This window comes from Hemicordylus capensis, chromosome 5 (genome assembly GCF_027244095.1).
Source record: "Hemicordylus capensis ecotype Gifberg chromosome 5, rHemCap1.1.pri, whole genome shotgun sequence".
In the NCBI taxonomy this organism is placed as follows: Eukaryota; Metazoa; Chordata; class Lepidosauria; order Squamata; family Cordylidae; genus Hemicordylus; species Hemicordylus capensis.
The window spans coordinates 190,606,636-190,625,252 of NC_069661.1; the positions used below are offsets into that span (position 1 = coordinate 190,606,636).

The window sequence follows — 18,617 nt, forward strand, 5'->3', positions numbered from 1 at the left end:
GAAAGGGGATCGGGCTTGGGCGATCCTGATTACCCCGTGGTGGCCCAGGAGGCCTTGATTTCTATTCCTGATATGATTGGCAGTGGACTCACTACTTCTACTGGTTCAACCAAACCTACTATCCCAAGAGAGGGGGAAAGTACTCTACCCGGACCCTTTGTCACTCCATCTGACGGCATGGAGGGTCCTGCCAGTTTCCCCTTGAGGTTGATGGAGGTTCTGGTGGCCTCTTGTAAGCAGTCCACTCAGAAGGCATACTATCATAAATGGACTCATTTCTGTTTGTTTGTGTCGTTGCATGGGTTTGATGCCTGTAACCCTTCTGTGTAGGATATATGCAATTACCTGTTGGCTCTTAAGGAGTCAGGGCTGAAACTCTCCTTACTTAATGTGTATTTGGCTGAAGTTGTGGTGTGAAGCCCCTACAACCCGGGCTTCCTGTTTTAAGGACCCAGTGGTAAAAAGTTTTCTGAAGGGCCTGTCACACATGTTCCCAGATGATCCTGTAATGGCACCGGCCTGGGATCTCTCTGTGGTCATGGCGGGCTTGCTGAGACTGCCCTTCGAGCAATTGGCCTCCATTAATCCACGGCTATTGACCTGGAAGGTTGCCTTTTTGGTGGCTGTGACCTTGTCGTGAACTGATAGCCCAGCTAACCCTACAGGATTTATAACCCCATGAAAGTAAACAGAAAGCAGCAACAAAACTGGATGAAGGAAAATAAAAGGCTCGCGAAGAAAACAGTGAATGAATAAAGTCCTCTGAGCTGAAACTAGGTACCCCCCTCTAACAATAACTGAGTAATAAGTGGAAGGAAAAGACAAAACAAGGAATGAAACAAGTGAAGGACACAGAACAAGGAATTAAGGGAACAATGCAGGGAAGTACAGACAAGACAAACTGGAACACGGAAAATAGATAATATGCAAGAGCACACTATAAGCTGCCAGCGAAGTTGCAAACAGCAACTCAGCCATGAGAGACTGTTGAATATATATGGTTCCACAGAACCAGCAACCAATCAGGCTTCCCTGAGTCAGCAGTTTGGCTTTCTTTCTTGTGATCTCCTGCACCTGCGTGAGTCCCACTGAGCCTGCCTCTTGATACGTCATCTCAATACAGGGGAAATCCCAGGCTCTTCCTCATCAGAAACCAAGTCTGGCAGCTGTTGAGAATCTTCAGCTCCAGAGTCTGGTTTCTCTGCCAATTCTTGTTGCTGTGGCTCACTAGCAGGCTAGTCCTCCTGCTCTGATTCTTCCGATTCTGAAGTTTGAGCCATGACAGACCTCCGCCAGGAGGGTGAGCGATTTGAGGGCCATGAGAGTTGACCAACCATACCTTCAGTTCCATAAGGTCAAGGTGGTTCTCAGGCCCGATATACAGTTTCTGCCCAAGGTGGTGTCCATGATCACTGGTCATCACCTTTCACCTTACCAGTATTTTTTCCAAATCCTTCTTCAGATGGGGAGAGGAGGTTCCACTGTCTGGACGTCCGAAGAGCTTTGTCATTCTACGCCCAGAGGTCGGCAGAGTGGAGGAAGACTCCCTTCTTGTTTGTCCTATATGATGGTCTATGTAAGGGTTTCCAGGTGTCAGCCCAGTCATTATCCCATTGGATAGTTTGCACTATTGAACTCTGTTATCAGTTAGCTCACAAAAAGTTGCCTGCTACTGTTAAGGCACACTCACTTGGGTCTGTAGTGGTCTCTGTGGCCTTAGATTGGGCTGTCCAGTTGGACACTATCTGTCAAGCCGCTACTTGGGCTTCACCCCATTCGTTTATTGAGCATTATGCTATTGATGACAGAGCACAAAATGACACTGTATTTGGCAGGAATATCCTGCAGTTCATTTTTAGTAAATGTGTTGGTTCTGAAATAAAGAAGATTTCTGGAATATTACTTATTGTTTCTGTGTCTTCCCTCCTCCTTGGGTGCTAGCTTGTTATGCGCCTATATGTGTAAAAGACAGACACTACGTTGAAGAACTACAGGTTACTCACCTGTAATGTTGGTTCTTCTAGTAGTCATCTGTCCTTTTACATGCCCTCTCCGCGGGGCTCACTGAAGCTGGACTCCGTGACTAAGGGGATGAGGAGTGGCGCAGCCGCATATAGTAGCTGGGGGCAGGGTTCTCGCCCAAAGCAGGAGAATTGAGCTTGTTAGATTCCGATGAGGTCTCTGTGCATGCGCATAACCCATATGTGTAAAAGGACAGATGACCACTAGAACAACCAAATTTACAGGTGTGTAACCTGTACTTGTCTTAAGAGTTAAATGTTTTATCTGGGAGGAGAACTTCCCTGTCAGTAGCACTGGCTTCCCAGTATTCATAATGATGGGGAGGATCTTTCAACAAAGGTCTTCATGAACATTGTGTAGGAGGAGGGTATGAATCATGTAGTGTGGATGGGGTTTGCCAGTGCACTCCTTTATGAGGTATGGCAACAACTGGATAGGTTTAAAATTTACTGCAAATGTGTGATTGGAATGCATTCTACTCTAGGCTTGATATTCTGATACAACAGAATTTTAATTCCCTCTTTATTGTTATTAGTGTACACTACTTTTTCTCCCCTTATGCTCTTCAGTTTAGCCTCATTCCATCTTTATTGTTATTAGTGTTCATTACTTTCCCCCCATATGCTCCCCAGTTTAGCCTAATAGTGTTCTTCTTCTTCTTCTTCTTCTTTTTAAATAGAACAGGTCAAATCGTGACTAAGAGGTTTTTTTAATTTGAAAAATTCATGAATTTGTCTGGGGTTTTGCGGTGTGTGTGTGTTTAGTATCAACTAGGTATGTGTGAATCATTTCAGGTACAAAATGATTTGTACCCAAAGCTACCTGTTTTGAGTGATTTGTGGACAAAACAAATAACCCCTCTGCTAGCTGGCTAGATTCGGGTCCAAAACAAATCGCTCAGATTTCAGACCTGAAAAAGTTGTAGATTCAGACCTCCATTTTGTAGTGATCTCACTTGCTGTCTCTATTTTGTATCAGGAAGAGAGAGAGAGAGAGAGAGAGAGAGAGAGAGAGAGCACTTTGCCTTGCCTTGCCTGCCTGCTGCCTTGAGTGGATTCTCTGCTTTTTGTTCCTGCTTTCCTGATTGAGGAAAAGAGAAGGGAATTTTTTTCACCCTCTTCCTGCTGCTGAGAGATCACTATCTTCACCTGCTCTCTGTGCAAATTGATTTGGGTACAAAATGATTTGTACCCAAATCTACCTGTTTTGTGACATTTGTGGACAAAACAAATTGCCCCTGTGCTAGCTGGCCAGATTCAGACCCAAAACAAATTGGGGGTGATTCGATTTGGGTACAAATTGAATTAAAAAAAAAAAGATTCATGCACATCACTAGTATCAACATTCTAAAATAACAAGGACCCTGATTTTGATAAGGAAGTAATGAATCTGATATTTTGTAGGCATTTGAAAAAGTTTGTCAGAGAGATAGACTAACTTGATCATTTCCTTTACAACCATATTCATAGTGGAAGTGTGCAATAATCAGTTACATGTTGTCTTTAGCTATAGAATCCTCATGCTCTATTAACTATGGTGTTAGGAAAATGGCTGTTGGCAATTTTCCATCCTGTCAGCACACTTAGTATTTACATTAAAAACACCATTTTAGGAAGGCTACGCAGGACCTCTTTAACAAATGTTTTCATGTTCAGAATCAGAATGAATTTTTTCCACTTTATTAATGCCTTATGGTCTATAACTGCTGCATGTTATGCACTGCCAATGCAACTTGGAATTGCAAGAATCTGGCTTCAAGACTCTGCATTCTGTCTGTGTCATTCTTTGATGTGTGTGTGTGTGAGACAGAGAGTATTAAGAACATAAGCAATGAAGCAGAGAGGAAATATTTATGCGTGAATACATACTGCAATATCTTTTCTCACTAGAAACTTTGTGAAAGATGCTTGCTTTCATAAAACACCATGAATCAGTTCAGATGAATATGTCTAGGTGTTGTTTTAAAAGGAACATCATTTCTCATAATTTCAGCTCTGTTGGTACATGAAATATAATTCAGTGTCAGAGGAAAACTGAATTCATTTTTCAGTTCATCACTGCGTGATTTGATGCATTTTCAAATTGTGAAACTGAGGACAATGGATGGGTGCTATCAAAATATAAAGCATTTAATAATGTGCGTGTTTTACTAAATGAGTTTATTTTATTTTCTGTTAACAGGAAAATAACCTTTTGTAAGTATTAAGGTTTAGCTGTTTGAACGGTTTCTCTCCCTCTGTAGCAACTTATTTTCTCTCTCCCTCCCCTAATATTTCTTTCTTATGTTTTTTCATCCTAGGGACCTTTACAATTTACAATGCATTAAGCATCTGTTAATACCAAAAGCTCTCTGAAAAGCCATCCATTGTCTATGCCACTTAACATTAGATAATACTTTGTTGTTCAGTAAGAAGCAATTTAAAAAGTCAGCAATGAACAACTTTGTGTCGGTTATTTTTTTCCTTAGGGTCTGCAACAAGCTATTTGATTCTGTCTGAAATAATGGCAAACAGTTTTAGACAGATTGTTATCTTGTCCTTCAGATCTCCACACTAAGGGCTGGACTAGAGGTAATAGCAATAAACTCACATGTTGAATCAGCTTTGTTGTTAAATTCCAGCAAAATGCTGTGGTAGGGGTGTTTCTGTTTTCTCCCAAACAGGGTACTATTTGTTGTATTGTTATTGAGTGACTGACATGCTGTGCAGGTTTATGAAGATGGAGCAACAGTTCCAGTGTGAGCAGCCAGGAAACTAACTGCATGTGAGACTAATTGTCATGACTCCTACCAGAGACAGAGGAGGAGGAGGGTTGAGTCCTTGTCTGTAAGTAATTCACAGTAGGTTGCCACCATCCACTTTATTTTGATGTGGGAAAACCCACTCTCCATCTAAGGTTCCGGGGTAGGGGTAAAGTGGAAAAATCCTCCTCAAAAGGGCTGAGCAGTCCTAGGCCTCCAAAGGTGTGTGACTAAGGCAGACCCAAAATGAAGAGTAGCACACTTCAGCAACAAGGCTTTACTATCAGATTAAAAGAAAAAGGTAAAAAAAATTTGCAATAAGGACAATGATCTTTTCATAAAATAGATGGTACGAGAGAGTTTTCATTAACCTGGCAACATAGATTCCAAGTAATGAGTAAAGAACAATAACTTCTTTGATGCATTTAACTGACTTGGGCCTAACATTACTTATAGGCTGCAGCCTCCCCATATCCCTAGCAGGTCTCAGCTTGCTGCTTCCTCAGGGCCCTCCTGGGACAGATTAACAAGCCCAAGCTTCTGCTGGTGGCTGAGCCAGAAATCACTGCCCAGTCCTCTGAATTGGTCCTGGGCTTTTTTCCTTTTGAAGAAAGGCCCACCCTCCCAGGAGTTGCTCTAAATGAGGCCTGATCCTCCCTCCAATCCTTACTATCACTACACTTGCCATGAAACACAGCACATGTGGGGGAGAGGGAAGCAACAGCCCTCTTCACGGATATATTTTTGGACTCAAAAAGGGCTTGTGCAGGGAGGAGAGAGAAGCAAAAATCACCCCCTTCTGCCTGCCTAGTGTTGCACAACAATCCTTATACACAGTTCATTTCCTGACTGCTTGTGAGCAGGGGCGTAACTACTATTAGGCAAGGGGAGGCGGCTGCCTGGGGGCCCCCACGCCTCGAAGGGACCCACAGAGGCAAATCACTTGACTATATATTGTGAAGTGTGTGTGTGTGTGTATCAGCGAGGGGCCCATTTTAAAATTTTTTCTCTGGGCCCACTCCAGCCTTCTTTCGCCCCTTCTTGTGAGGATAGAACTGTTGCTCCACCCTCACAATCCTTCACAGCATGTCAACCAATGGATTTAGTTATAACTGTTTACCTTTTTTTTTTAAAAAAAGATTATCATCTAGTCAAGTTCTGTTATGTAACCTTGTAATCTATTTCCAAAAGTTCCTCTGTGATCGATTTGATGTTGACGTTTTGTCCAAGAAGAGGTTTTTCCTTCTAGAACTTCATTTGAAGACCTCCAGCATAGGAAGGCACTTTACAAAGACCTTTTAATCTTATAATTTATCTTGGATGCCTTCAAACCTCACCTTATACAACAGACATTATTTTGGACTCAATGGGCCATTCTCATGACCTATCGGGTGGGCGGAAGGCTTCGCAAACCTTGCCTTCCCCTCAGACGACTGTCCTGTGCTTGGTGGGAGAGTGGAGTGTGCTCCCACATGATCCGTGCTGTTCTGTGCGGATCACTGTGTGGATTAGGGCGGATAACTCTGAGGCCGGGACTTCTGATGCTGGTGGGTATCCCACAGTGCACCATGTGCTGAACGTGGTACACTTGGGGATTCCCTCAAGGAACGGGCGCTCTAGGTGCCTGTCTCTTTGTCAGTGCAAGCTGACACATGATCCTGGCAACTGAGTTAAGAGCCCATTTGTGCCCTTATCCTCGGCTAAGAGATGGGCTTCGGCACTGAGTTTGGTGCTGCCACACTGCCGGGTTCCGCCTGGATCCTGGTGATTCTCACAGGCCTGCCTAAGCCTCGGGCATGGCTGCACATGAGAACAGTCTCACTGTCTCCTATTTGGTTGTAGATTCTAGAAACCAGCTTTACATGGTTTCTTTTTACATGATCCCCACTGCACGTTAAGGTCATCTGGGGAGGTCCGTCTCCAGTTGTCACCGGTTCGTTTGGTGACGACTCAGAGGCGGGCCTTCTCTGTAGCTGCTCCTGGATTGTGGAATGCACTCCCAGCGGAAATTCATAATCTTGATTCTTTGCTGTCCTTCAAGAGAGCCCTTAAAACCTATCTGTTTGGCCTGGCCTTTCAGGGTTTTTAATCAGTTTTAATTGTTTTAATACCTGGTTTTCAGGGTTTTAATTGTTTTGATAGTTTAATTGTTTTTTAAGTTGTTTTAAATTGGTATTTATATTTGTATCTCTGTTTTAATTGTTTTAAATGTTTTGTGTTTTAATTGTAAACTGCCCTGAGCCATTTCGGAAGGGCGGTATATAAATCAAATAAATAAATAATAATAAATAAATAAATTTAACCTTTCAACTTCAATCATTTAAATAAGTATTAGTTTTATAATCCAAATGTTTGAACACAGTTCCTTTTAATAAATGAATTTCTTCATAAGCATGAAAGAGAATTATGTGAGTTGTCCCTTTCTGGCTAAAGCATTAGCTAGACTAGAGCTTGCTGGAACCAGGATAGGAGGGGCTACTTAGGCATGAGTGGTATTTATGCATATGTTGCTATTCATGGATATGGAGCCTCCCTAACAAATGTTCTGCCTTGTTTTGTGTACATTTTTCTCCTAGCAAGGTTCAACTGCAACTGGTCCCTACTGGAAGCAAAATAGCTTTTAAAATTTGGTTTCATGTGAAGAAGCATGGTCGGGGAGGTCTCTCTTCTTGCTTACCAGTGTTCTCTCTAATTTTTTTTTATCTCTCTGCAGAATGCGTTTTGTTCTGGGCAGCAGTATCAAGGCACGCACATGCATTCAGAGTTGGCCCTTCCTGATTCAGCCTGAGCAGGATCTAAAATTAACTGAGCAGACATCTAAAAACTTGTGAGCTCATACATGTGCGCACGCCTTAGAGGGAACACTGCTGCTTCCCTGCCTTGTTGTTTTTATATATATTTCACTTGCTAACTGGACAAAGAGTCACATTTCAAGTGCTGATGATGTTAATATATTTAGTAACAATCCTTATTTAGCCCCAGCACAGTGTCCTTTGTGGTGGCTGTTTCTGGTGTCTGTCTACCTTGTGTTTCTTTTTAGATTGTGAGCCCACTGGGGACAGGAAACCACCTTCTTATTCTTATTCTCTGTAAATTTATCTGAGAACATTTTCATTGAAAAATGTTACATTAATAATAATATAAATAATAATAATATTAGGGACTCAGCAGAACCTGAATTGAGTCTCGCCACTTTCGTTGTGTCTACATTTACCCTAAAAGAGCAGATATATGGGATAATTGAGAGAGATATCAATTCGCTCCAAATGTCTCTCAGTTATTCTACCAAATGTTCCAGTATGAGGAACATCCTATCTTTTGCTTTCTTTCTTTCTTTCTTTTTTTACAGCGGTCTCTCTTTCTCTTCTTCATTGGCTTAGTTCAGTTTTGTTCCACCTGTTTATTTCTTTTAACCATGAGGAACAACTCTAAAACAGGATGGTTTTATATTTTGAAAGCTATTAGTCAGGGTCCAGAATACTGTGATTGAAAGATCTGTATGTGCAAACATATATTTTATGTCTTTTGATTTTGAAAGCATCTGCTTCTGGATGAACATCTTAAACTACCTTAAGTGTCTGACTCGTATACAGAGCCACTCCAGAGGAACACAGAATCCTTGTAACCATTGTAGCTTCCTTGGCCAGAGTGAGCTTCCCCTCAACTGGTATTGAGAGGCATCTTGCCTCTTAGGCTGGAAGTGACCTATAGCCTTCAGACTCATAGCCATTGATAGACCTGTCCCACACGAAGGAGAAGAAATCTCACTGACATGACCTGTCCCACATGAAGAAGGAGGAACCTGGGTTTACTGTGATGAAGCTGGGGTGTGGTAATGGAAGCAAAGGTGCAACAACCTTGCGATGAACCCAAAGACTGCAGTTTTGGACTTTGGGGGAGAAAGATGCTTCTGGAAGTGAGGGTTGCTTATAAGAGTGAGGTTACCTGTGGAAGCTTTTAACTGAGAACAATAAGTTTCAAGGTTAGCTATTACTGAATGATGAGATTTCCTGAGGACGGAGGCTGAATGAAGATTTTGGCCAGTTGTCTCTCGAGATTTGGATAATCTGGGAGGGGTGACTAAAGTGTCTAGGTGAGGAGTTCAACTGAAAAAAGTTGAACCCTGGCTGCTTTGCACAGGTCTTCAGGATGCCCAGAATTTTAGGTATTGAGGTACCCTAAGATTGGGAGCAGCTGCTAGTCTCCTTCCTTAGCTGGTCTTCCTGGGAGGCTCTAGGCTGTGGTGGTAAGCACTGTTTCAAACATACTGAACCTTCTCAAACACAAGTCAAGCCAGGCTATGGGTGCCAGGGGTTGTTCAGACAGTCCCATTTATGGACCCTTTGACACCTGTCAGTGGCAACTTCAAATAAAAGATTATTATTTTCAGGTTTGAGCTATTTTATTGCTTCTTATTGGTCATGCCTGGGGGACTGATGAGTAATGTCCCCCTTTATTGCTCCATGTCGCTTTCTTTTACTTTCTCTCTCTGTGTGTGTATGTGTGTGTATTCACAGTATTTGATTACTGATTTCCTGAAGTTGTTTCCCTTTTAAAATGGTGAAATAACACTATTTGTAGCACTATTTAAAAAGAAAAGAAATAACAGCACGAGAAAATAAGTATTTGAAGACTCCACCATTTAATGCGCGCAGAGGCCATATGCACAGGCGCATGGCCTCCATAATGGCCGCTGGGTGAAGGCCGAAAACCGGCTGAAGAGTGGCCAAATTGGCTGAGGGGGTGATTTTGAAGGCCAGCGGGGGGAGGGGGAAACTCTGTGGACACCCCCACCCCCGCCGCCATTAGGAACTCCCCCAAGGGGAGTAAAAGGTACAAAAATGTATTTATTATTATTATTTTTTACAGAACTATGCTCGTGAATCCCCCTAGATCGAACCGAACCGGGGCGGGGAGTTTCGAGGAGGTGCCAGACCGAACCGGCCCGGTTGAGTTCAAGGCCTGTTTGGCCTTGAACCGAACCAGGCCAGCCGGTTCCATGCACATCCCTATCAACTGTCTGCTTGAACATAAATGAATAAACATGGCAGTCCACAAGGGAATATATCTTTGGGAAATTTGGTGCAGTTAGAGAGAGAGCGAGAGAGAGAGAGAGAATGCAAGGGGTGGGGGCAGGGGATGTATTGTTAGTGAAACTGCTCTGGGGTGATTGATGAACGCCACAAAAACTATCTTTTTGGGCTGGCGTGGGCAATTCAGCTCAGAAAGGAACAGTTTCACATAAGTTTTAATTTGTGCAAAGTCTGGATGCAGGAAATGATTTGGACTGAGACAAGGTTATACTTTCAAAACTAAAAGAGTACTTTATTTGAGGAGGGGGTACATAAAAGAAAAATAGGTGGTTAAGGCAATATTACTATCACAGATACATTTATCTGCAATGAGGTGTTTTAGCTTAGAACCCTAATTGTGTAAGTTCCCAGACGGGCAAAAAAAAGAGGCTTTTTAGAGAAGGAGGGTCGGATCTAAGAAAGGGGAGTAAAGATAGACTTTGGGCCCAAGGAGGGGCAAAGAATCATATCACCTGATCTGGACAGGGAACTCCGGGGACCACCAATGTATGTTGTTCTGGTTGGGCCAGAGTGGGTGCCGGAAGGTTGGAGAGATTTGTTGAGGGAGATTTTTCCAAGGCTCTTCTTCCTTGATCCCAGCTTCCCAGGTTAGTGAGGAAGACTGGGTAGATCAGGCTAGACAGGGAAGCTGATCTAAAAAGTGGCACAAAATACTGAACACCGCCTTGCATGGTGGCCAATAGACTTATTGTCAAAAAGCTGATGGGAGTCCCAAGTAAGGGACACAAGGCAGTGCTTGTTGGAGTCCCCAGTGAAAGGCACAGGAGAGCACACTGGATTATGTAATTGGGGCTCTTTATATCCCAAAACATGTCCTGGGTGCAAGTTCCTCTTGCCCTTTCCTTCTGATTAGAGGTCCCAGGATGGATCTGCTCGAGATGCATTGTTGCTGATTGCTCTTCCTGAATGTAACAATGTGTGAATCACAGAGGTATTCCAAGGCTTTTGTCATGAGAAATAAGAGTGTATAGGCCGGAGGAAGGGGATCTGCATAAAGGGTGAAGTCCCACAATCTAATTAGTATATTTGATCTCTTAGGTTTGGAAGCTTACTCATCCTCCCTTGTGGGAGAACAAAGATTTACCTTAGCCATCTTATCTATCTCTTCCTGCTGAGCCAATTATCACATTGACTCACTACTATCTTTCCTTAAAGGAGGGGAAAGCCAGGTGGTTTCTTAGGACAGAATGGCCTTGACAGAGAGAACTCTTATTTCTGGTGTCTACTTAGGGAGTTTCTGCATAGGGAAGGCATGCATCTATTCCCCATTCCAATTCGCTCAGTTGTAGCCAAATCTAGGGGCGACTAGCCCATTGCCACTAAGTGACCTGTCCCCATGTGTACAAATGGAGGGCTCATGATTGCTGTGAGGCTCCTGAGCATATACGGAGTATGATCTCCAAGTCTAGAGACTTGAACATAAGCAGACTTCTGGGAGACTGACAGAAAAGCTTGGCTAGCAACAGTATAGACAGAAATAAATAAGCCAGGACTAATCATGTTTACCTTGAACTGATGATTATATGGGGTAAATTCGGTACTATTTAATATTGAAATTTATCATGTTACCTGGGGAAGAGAGAAGATGAATAAACAGCTGTATAAGCAATAGTCAGGAGGAAACGTACAGAGAATACTCAAATCTAGGACACACCTGCTGCAGGTGGATATCTTGCAAGGTTCTCTTTTTGGTTATACACATTTGATAATTTCAAGGTTGGGGTGCCCAAGGGCTTTACATAATTGAGTAAGCAAACTGAGAAGCAACTATCACTTTAAAAATGGGGTAGAAGCCAAATTGAATGTACATGTGTGTCCAAAGACAAGTGTGAGATTAAGCAGAACATTTCTAAGATTGTAAATGACTAATGTTGTACATTTGTTTCTGTTTCATATCATGATACTAGTGATTATTATGATGTGTCAATCATATATTGTTACACAGCTCAAGTAAATACAATCAAACAAAAGATAAGTATTTTACTAGATAAGTTAAAAAAAAAAAACACCACAGTCAAGCACATCCATGAATGAGCCAGCTTCACCTATTCCTGGGCCTACTACTGTAGTTTACTAAATTGGTTTTAAGCTTTAAAGCCCTTAGTGCAAAGGTAGACAAGGTGTGGTTCTCCAGTTGTTGCTGAATTACAACTTGCATCACCCTCAGCCACAATCTCCTCAGCTGGGGATGATGGGAGTTGTAGTTTAGCAACATCTGGAGAGCCACACATTGCCTGCCCTTGCCTTAATGACCAAGGTACCTGAAGGACTGTCTACTACCATATAGTTCTGCCTGGCCTGTGAGATTCTTTAGAGAGGCTGTCCTGCACTCCGCACTGCCTTTTGAAGCACGATCATCAGTGACACATGGCCAAGCCTTCTCAGTAGTGGCCCTGGCTGTTCTGAATTCCCTGCCCCTAATCTTAGGCTTTCCTTCTTTAATTTTAAAGGCAATTGAAGGCTTTTTTTTGTTCCAGCAGGCCTTCCCCTAATTTTATATACGCATCTTTTTGATTGCCCTGTTTTACGGACTACCATTTTATCTTGCTTTTCTATTATTTTAGAAGTTTATATTTTAATTGTGTTGTGTATTTTGTAGTGTTTTATTGTGTTGTTTCTTTTAATTAATTCTGTTGTAAGCCACCATGGATTTATGGTAGGGTTGCCAACATTGCATTGGATGTATGTGGGATGGGGACTCCAAGGGCGGGCAGAGGGCGGTGGGGGCATGGCTATCTAGGAGCGGGTTTTTAAAAAAAAACAACACTTTTAAAGCCACCACTGAACAGCAGTGGAGAGGGGACACAGCAGCGAGAGGAGAGCTCTCCCGGCCCCCTCCCAAACTATGTATGTCTCTGTCTGGAAAATAGATGAATGGGGTGGGGGCAGGGGGACAGGGCTCACTAGGGCTGCTCACTGGGTGGGCTGCGTGCTGGCGACAGGTGCGCTGCAGCCAGCCGATCACTGAAAAGCACTCACCTCCTACCACCACTGACTCAATGCAGGAGAAGGGAGGGAGGTGCTTGCGCAGAAGCCTGAAATCAGCCCATCTGCCTCATTCGGAGGAAGCCAGGGCTGAGGGAGGGAGTGTTTCTCCCACCTTCTCTCTGTCTGACTCCCTCCCTCTCTCCCTCCTCCCTCCTCCTCTTGCATTGAGTCAGTGGCGATCGGAGGTGAGTGCTTTTCAGTGACTGGCTGGCTGCAGTGCGCCTGTCACCAGCATGCAAGCCCTGCCCCTGCTCCATTCATCCACTTCCCAGACAGAGCCATATGTAGTTAGGGATGTGGCTGGGAGAGCTCTCCTCTAGCCGCTGTGTCCCTGCTCTGCCGCCGCTCATTGGCGGCTTTAAAAATGAAGAGAAAAAAAAGTCAAAAAGTGGGAGGAATTGGGCCCCGGACAGGATGAGCATTTCCTCGCAGGAAGTCAGGACACCCCGCACAGTGCGGGACAGTTGGCAACCTTAATTTATGGTGAAGAATGGCAGCATATAAATCTTTTAAGTAAATATAAGATAATATTTTATTGGAATGTTTGCATTTTTTTCAAACCTAGCTAGACCATTTTATTATGATCTAGCTGCCCAAAGTGAAGTGACTGTGTCCCTTCTCTGCTGACACAGACTGGGCAAAACTTAGAATGAACTGGGCTGGGCCCACCATTTTTGTGTGCGTGTGCTCAGCCTAAAGGATAGCTGCCTAGAAAAGGGCCATAGATCAGTGGTAGAGTTCATGCTTTATATTTATAAGATTACAAGTTCAGTTGCTAGAATTTCCAATTTAAAGTTTCAGGAAGACAACATGGGGAAAAGTTTTTGAAGAGTCACTACCTGAGTTGATAGTGTTAGGCTAGATTACACTTCTCTTTGAGTAGATATGCCTAGTGTTATAATGGCCTTATAAATTACGTGGCTAGACCACTTTAAATAAACGTAAAAGAGCATTTTAATGATTTCTTAGCAACAGGAGGATGGAAGTGGAGGAATCAAGGAGTCGTTAATCAAACCATATGCATATTCTGGAAAGGTGTTTTCTTACTAGCAGAAAAGAAAGGAATAAGGATAGTCTGATAGCTTTGGAATAAACTAGATTGAATGGCTAGTTGCTCACTGGCCATAGAATGTCAACACCTTTAATCTAGGATTAAACTGGTAATTCTAAATAGAATGAATGGAGCTTACTTTCTGCTTCTTTTAACATGGCAACTCTTATCTAGGACCCCCTCCCCTGGACTATGAATTTGTTTGTATTTGATTGTCAGCACATGGGTTCCAAAGGGGTGTTGCCTATACTTTGAGTGGCTGCCATCTTAAAACAAGATGGTGGATCTTGGAAAAATGCCCTTGGGGTTCCCTAGGCTCAACCCACATGCTGTGAATTTGGTTTGTATCAGACTGTAAACACAAACATTATTGGGAGAGAGGTTGCCAAAAGAGATGGTGATTTCACAAGCCTTCTTCATGTCGGAAAATAGGCAAAAATTTGAAGATATATCCTAACATAGCTACATATTAGTATACATATTAATAACAATATAAGCCCCCAGTCTATTAACTATTCTGCAGCACATTTAGGTTATTAATGTTGCAGGAAAATCCTCTAGAACCTGGCCCTCCTGTTTAATTCAGTCCCTTGCTTTCATCCTTCCATCAAGATTTGACAGAGATTGGGGCATCTTACTGAACCAAGGAGGATTAAACCAGGTTCCTACAATTGAACTTGTTGCCCGACAGAATTGAGTCAAATACAACAAGGGGTGTGTGCTCAAACAAGCTTGTTTATTCGTGATCATGAAGGCACAGTCCAAGTGAAAAAAATCTGACAAGCACTGGGCCCCAAGGCTAACTTATATAGATTCAGAGAAGTAAGCAAATCATTAACTTCTACAATATATGTCTTTGTGAATAAACGGATGCATTCATGTGGTGCCAACTTGCCTTGGCTACATGAGCTACCATTTGGCCTTTCTGCCCTCCCTATACTTATTGGTATCTTCTGGTATCTTCGGGTGCCAGCTATGTTCCTTCTTCTGCTGAGTGGAGAATTGTCTCATTCCCTTGGCTACATACATATCTTTTCTCAGGCTCTGGTATTTGCTGCCTCTTGAGAGAGAGAGGGAGATCACATTCTTTAACAGTCTTGTTCAGGCCTACTGCTTTCTACATTTTGTTAGAAGCCTGAACCAATCTTTAAACTTATTGATGAGCCTGTATTAACCATTACCATATCAATTAAGATCTATTGGCTATTCTCCTTGATAACAGAAAATTGCTGAAAATGCTAACCATATCCTTAAAAAAACCCACCTGTGGATATATTCTTTGTTAAGGCCAAAAGGGTGAAGTTCTCTGTTATTTCAACTCTATGCACAGCACTATCAGGAAATCTCAAGTAATGAGTGTTGTGTATGGAAAAACTTGTTCTCTGCTTCTAATAGGAAGCACATCTGTTTCTATTGTAATTCTAAACATTCAGACTTTACACATAATTTGATTTAAAAGATGGTGAATGTAGCCATTGTAATAGTCATAATCTAGCCAGGGTTTTCCAGTTTTGAGGTTAGGGCAGAATATCTTTTCTGTGTGCAGTGTGAAAACAAAAGCCACATTTTATTTTCTGTTGTTACAGTTGTGCCTAAATGTTGATATTATTTAGGAACAGAACTGCTTACTTTTGGAATTTGAACCTGGGCCTCTGATTTTGAACCTGGGCTTCAGATGTGATGATGAGGCTGGTCGTGCAAGTGTCTTTCGATTTCCTTTCCCACCCTTCTCTGCTTCATCTGAAAAGGACTTTTTGCTTCTCTCCTAGCCGGATAATCAGGAGCTTCAACCGTTTCCCACTAAGGGAAAAGCAAAAGTTTCATTTCAGCCAAGATGAAGTCATACAGAGTCAGGAAGCACAAGACTGTGTTTCCTGATTTCATTCTACCACATCCCTCCCTGACATTATCATCATGTCCAAAAATGCTCTTGGAGACCCAGGTCCAAACTCCAACTTGGACATAATCTTTGTATCTCTGCATCATGCCCAAAGGTTATTTCAGATTTAAATCCATCTTTGTGTCTACTAGAAGTCTGTTCACTGGCCAACTTTGTTGGGAGTCTTACTTAATGAAGAAACTCTCCCTTTATTACCTAGGTCCATAAAGGATTTGATGGGAACACAGTTCAGGATTCATCTTCGAAATCTTCTACTGCTTTCCTGGCTCTGTAGACACTTATTCCAATTTCACTGTGACCTTTGATACCAACAAAATTTTATCCATTGCGAGAACTGAAACAGGCATTTAAAAAACCCAGCTAAAAATAAAATTAATAGGGAGTAGGAAAAAATTGAGATGAGTGAGAGAGCACTTTATATTTGCTGTAGACAGTGCCTTTTTCAACAGTTTGGAAAAATGTGTTGTCAGTTTTATATCCTTATTTATGTGAACATTAAGATATTCCATTTATATCTCCAATTTCATCATTTTTTGACTCGTAACATTTTTTTCATATGTGTGTTCAGTTTTGAGAGCTTTGTTTGGAAGCCACATAAGGGCGCAGTGACCTTGCAAGGCCTTGCTGCAGTAAAGCACTGAGGCAAGATAATTCCTACAGATTTGTTCTGATTATAGATAGCCATCCCATAGAGTTCACTAACACAACTACATTTCTTCAGTATTAGTCTCTTGATAGGAAAGCACTTATTATTACTAATTACATTTATATCTCACCCTTCCTGTGAGGCAGTATACATGGTTTTCCCCTCTGTTTTATAAAAACAGCCATGCTTTTACGTTAGCGGTTTTGAGCTCAAGCCTATCTGTGAATTGAGATTTCAGCTTCATATAGATTAATGACCTGCGTATGATAATGCATCTCCTTTCTTCCTGATAGGCAACTGTTAACCTCTGCTAACTTGGCAAAGAGGCACCTTTTAATGTGGTGATTTTCTTTATTGAGCAGGAGGAGAGTAACTGGTCCTATCCACTCCCAGCACAGTACTTCCATTGACTGTTGCTGGTTTCTGTCATGTTTCTTTTAGCTTGTGATCCCTTTGGGGACAGGGATCCATCTTATTCATTTATTATTTCTCTGTGTAAACCTCCCTGAGCCAATTTTGGAAGGGCGGTATAGAAATCGAATAAATAATTAATAAATAATTCTACTAAAACAGAACTTTTAGTTTGGACAGATACAAATATAAATTCTGTATGGAGGCAAGTTCTAGGTTTGACTTAAATTGCATTCATTTTTAACTTGGCTAGAGCTGGCTTTTATTGTTCCTCCACAAAAGGTGAATGATATATAATTAAGCTCTGACTATGGTACAGCATACTGAGACTCTGAAGACATGACATGGAAAGCAATTAAACTGGAAGATAAATGTCACTGCTAACTAAAGTAATTTTAAATATGTGTTCTTAAAAGAAAACCAGAAATCAGTGTTTTCATTTTTACACAGTTGTTATTTGGAAAAATAATCCTAATGATGGTTTATGGCTTTTGCTTACTAGGGTTTTTAGTACATAATGGCTCCCACAAGCATGTTAAAAGTACATTGCATTCTGTTTCTAGATCTCTTAGCTGTGCCTAAGCACCCGTATGCTGCTATGGAGAACTGGGGACTAAGTGTTTTTGTGGAGCAGAGGATACTTCTGGATCCAAGTATTTCTTCCCTATCATACTTACTTGATGTCACCATGGTCATTGTACATGAGCTATGCCATCAGGTAGGAGACAAACCTTTCACTTGTGAATGTGCAACATAAAATTGCAAAAGAAGTAAACCATTTACCAAAAAATATTCTCTCCAAAAAAATTCAGGATAGCTTATTGTTATAGCTTATAGATGGAACGCATTAGTTGGGGAGACCACTATGCTGAACAGGCACAAATGACTGAAGATTAATAAGCTTCCTAAGGATGATAATCATAATCATAAGCAGTTCCTCTCCAAATTACAAGAACTAATCAATATTATAAAGCTTCTTTCCCTTTGGAGTGATTGTAATGGACTTTTGTCTTTATATAGTTAAGTGTAGTAATGGTCTCTGGCAATGATTTATTGCAGTTCTGTAACAGTTTCAAGCTGGGTTTCATGTTCTTGTCAAAATTTGCATTGGCTGAAATCAATTTGATAGTCCCTCTTGTCTTACACATAAACTTTGGAATTATTTTTTCTTTTCTTTTTTTCTGCCACTGGTCCTGTGTTCATAAATGATGAATATCTTGCCTCCGTGTGTATTGAAAGGATGGAATATACTGAGAAACTTTCCAGTAAAACCATTTTACATTTATTTCACATTCTTCCCTGTCTATCTTTGTATTCTGATACAAACATAATGTAAGATTTTATAAGAATAGATGCTGAATACAGATACTAGAAATAGTGCAGTATAGGAAACTGAAACTTATTTTTCCCCCATGGAAGCCAATGTAATCATAGCATTCAGCTTACAATCTGTCAAATTTTACTGTGTGATTTCAACTTTGTGAGGTTGCAAATGACCCTTTTATAACCAAAGGAAATGTCACACTTTCCCAGAATGGGAAATACCGCATAAAGAATAATGGCAATGGAGAGGTATTTATAGGTGAATCTGCAAATGATGGGTATGATCTAGGCAAAGTCCAGTTTATTTCAGTGAGAGATACTTAAGCACATACTTAACTCTCCCATTGAAAACAGTGGTACTTAAACATGCTTAGCCATTCCTGAATTGTGTCCTGTATGTAGTAGACATTCCACTCTAGACTGAACACATCCTTGAATCTTAC

At 41.6% G+C, this 18,617-nt stretch overlaps 1 protein-coding gene across 2 annotated transcripts in view; it reads left to right on the forward strand.

The window, feature by feature from the left end:
• TRHDE (thyrotropin releasing hormone degrading enzyme) overlaps positions 1-18,617 on the forward strand; it is a 416,582-nt gene that overhangs the window by 166,876 nt on the left and 231,089 nt on the right. For both annotated transcript variants that reach the window (XM_053255844.1, XM_053255845.1), the window contains exon 4: positions 17,415-17,569. In XM_053255844.1, coding sequence (XP_053111819.1) covers positions 17,415-17,569 — 155 coding nt within the window. The remainder of the gene's footprint in view (positions 1-17,414; positions 17,570-18,617) is intronic.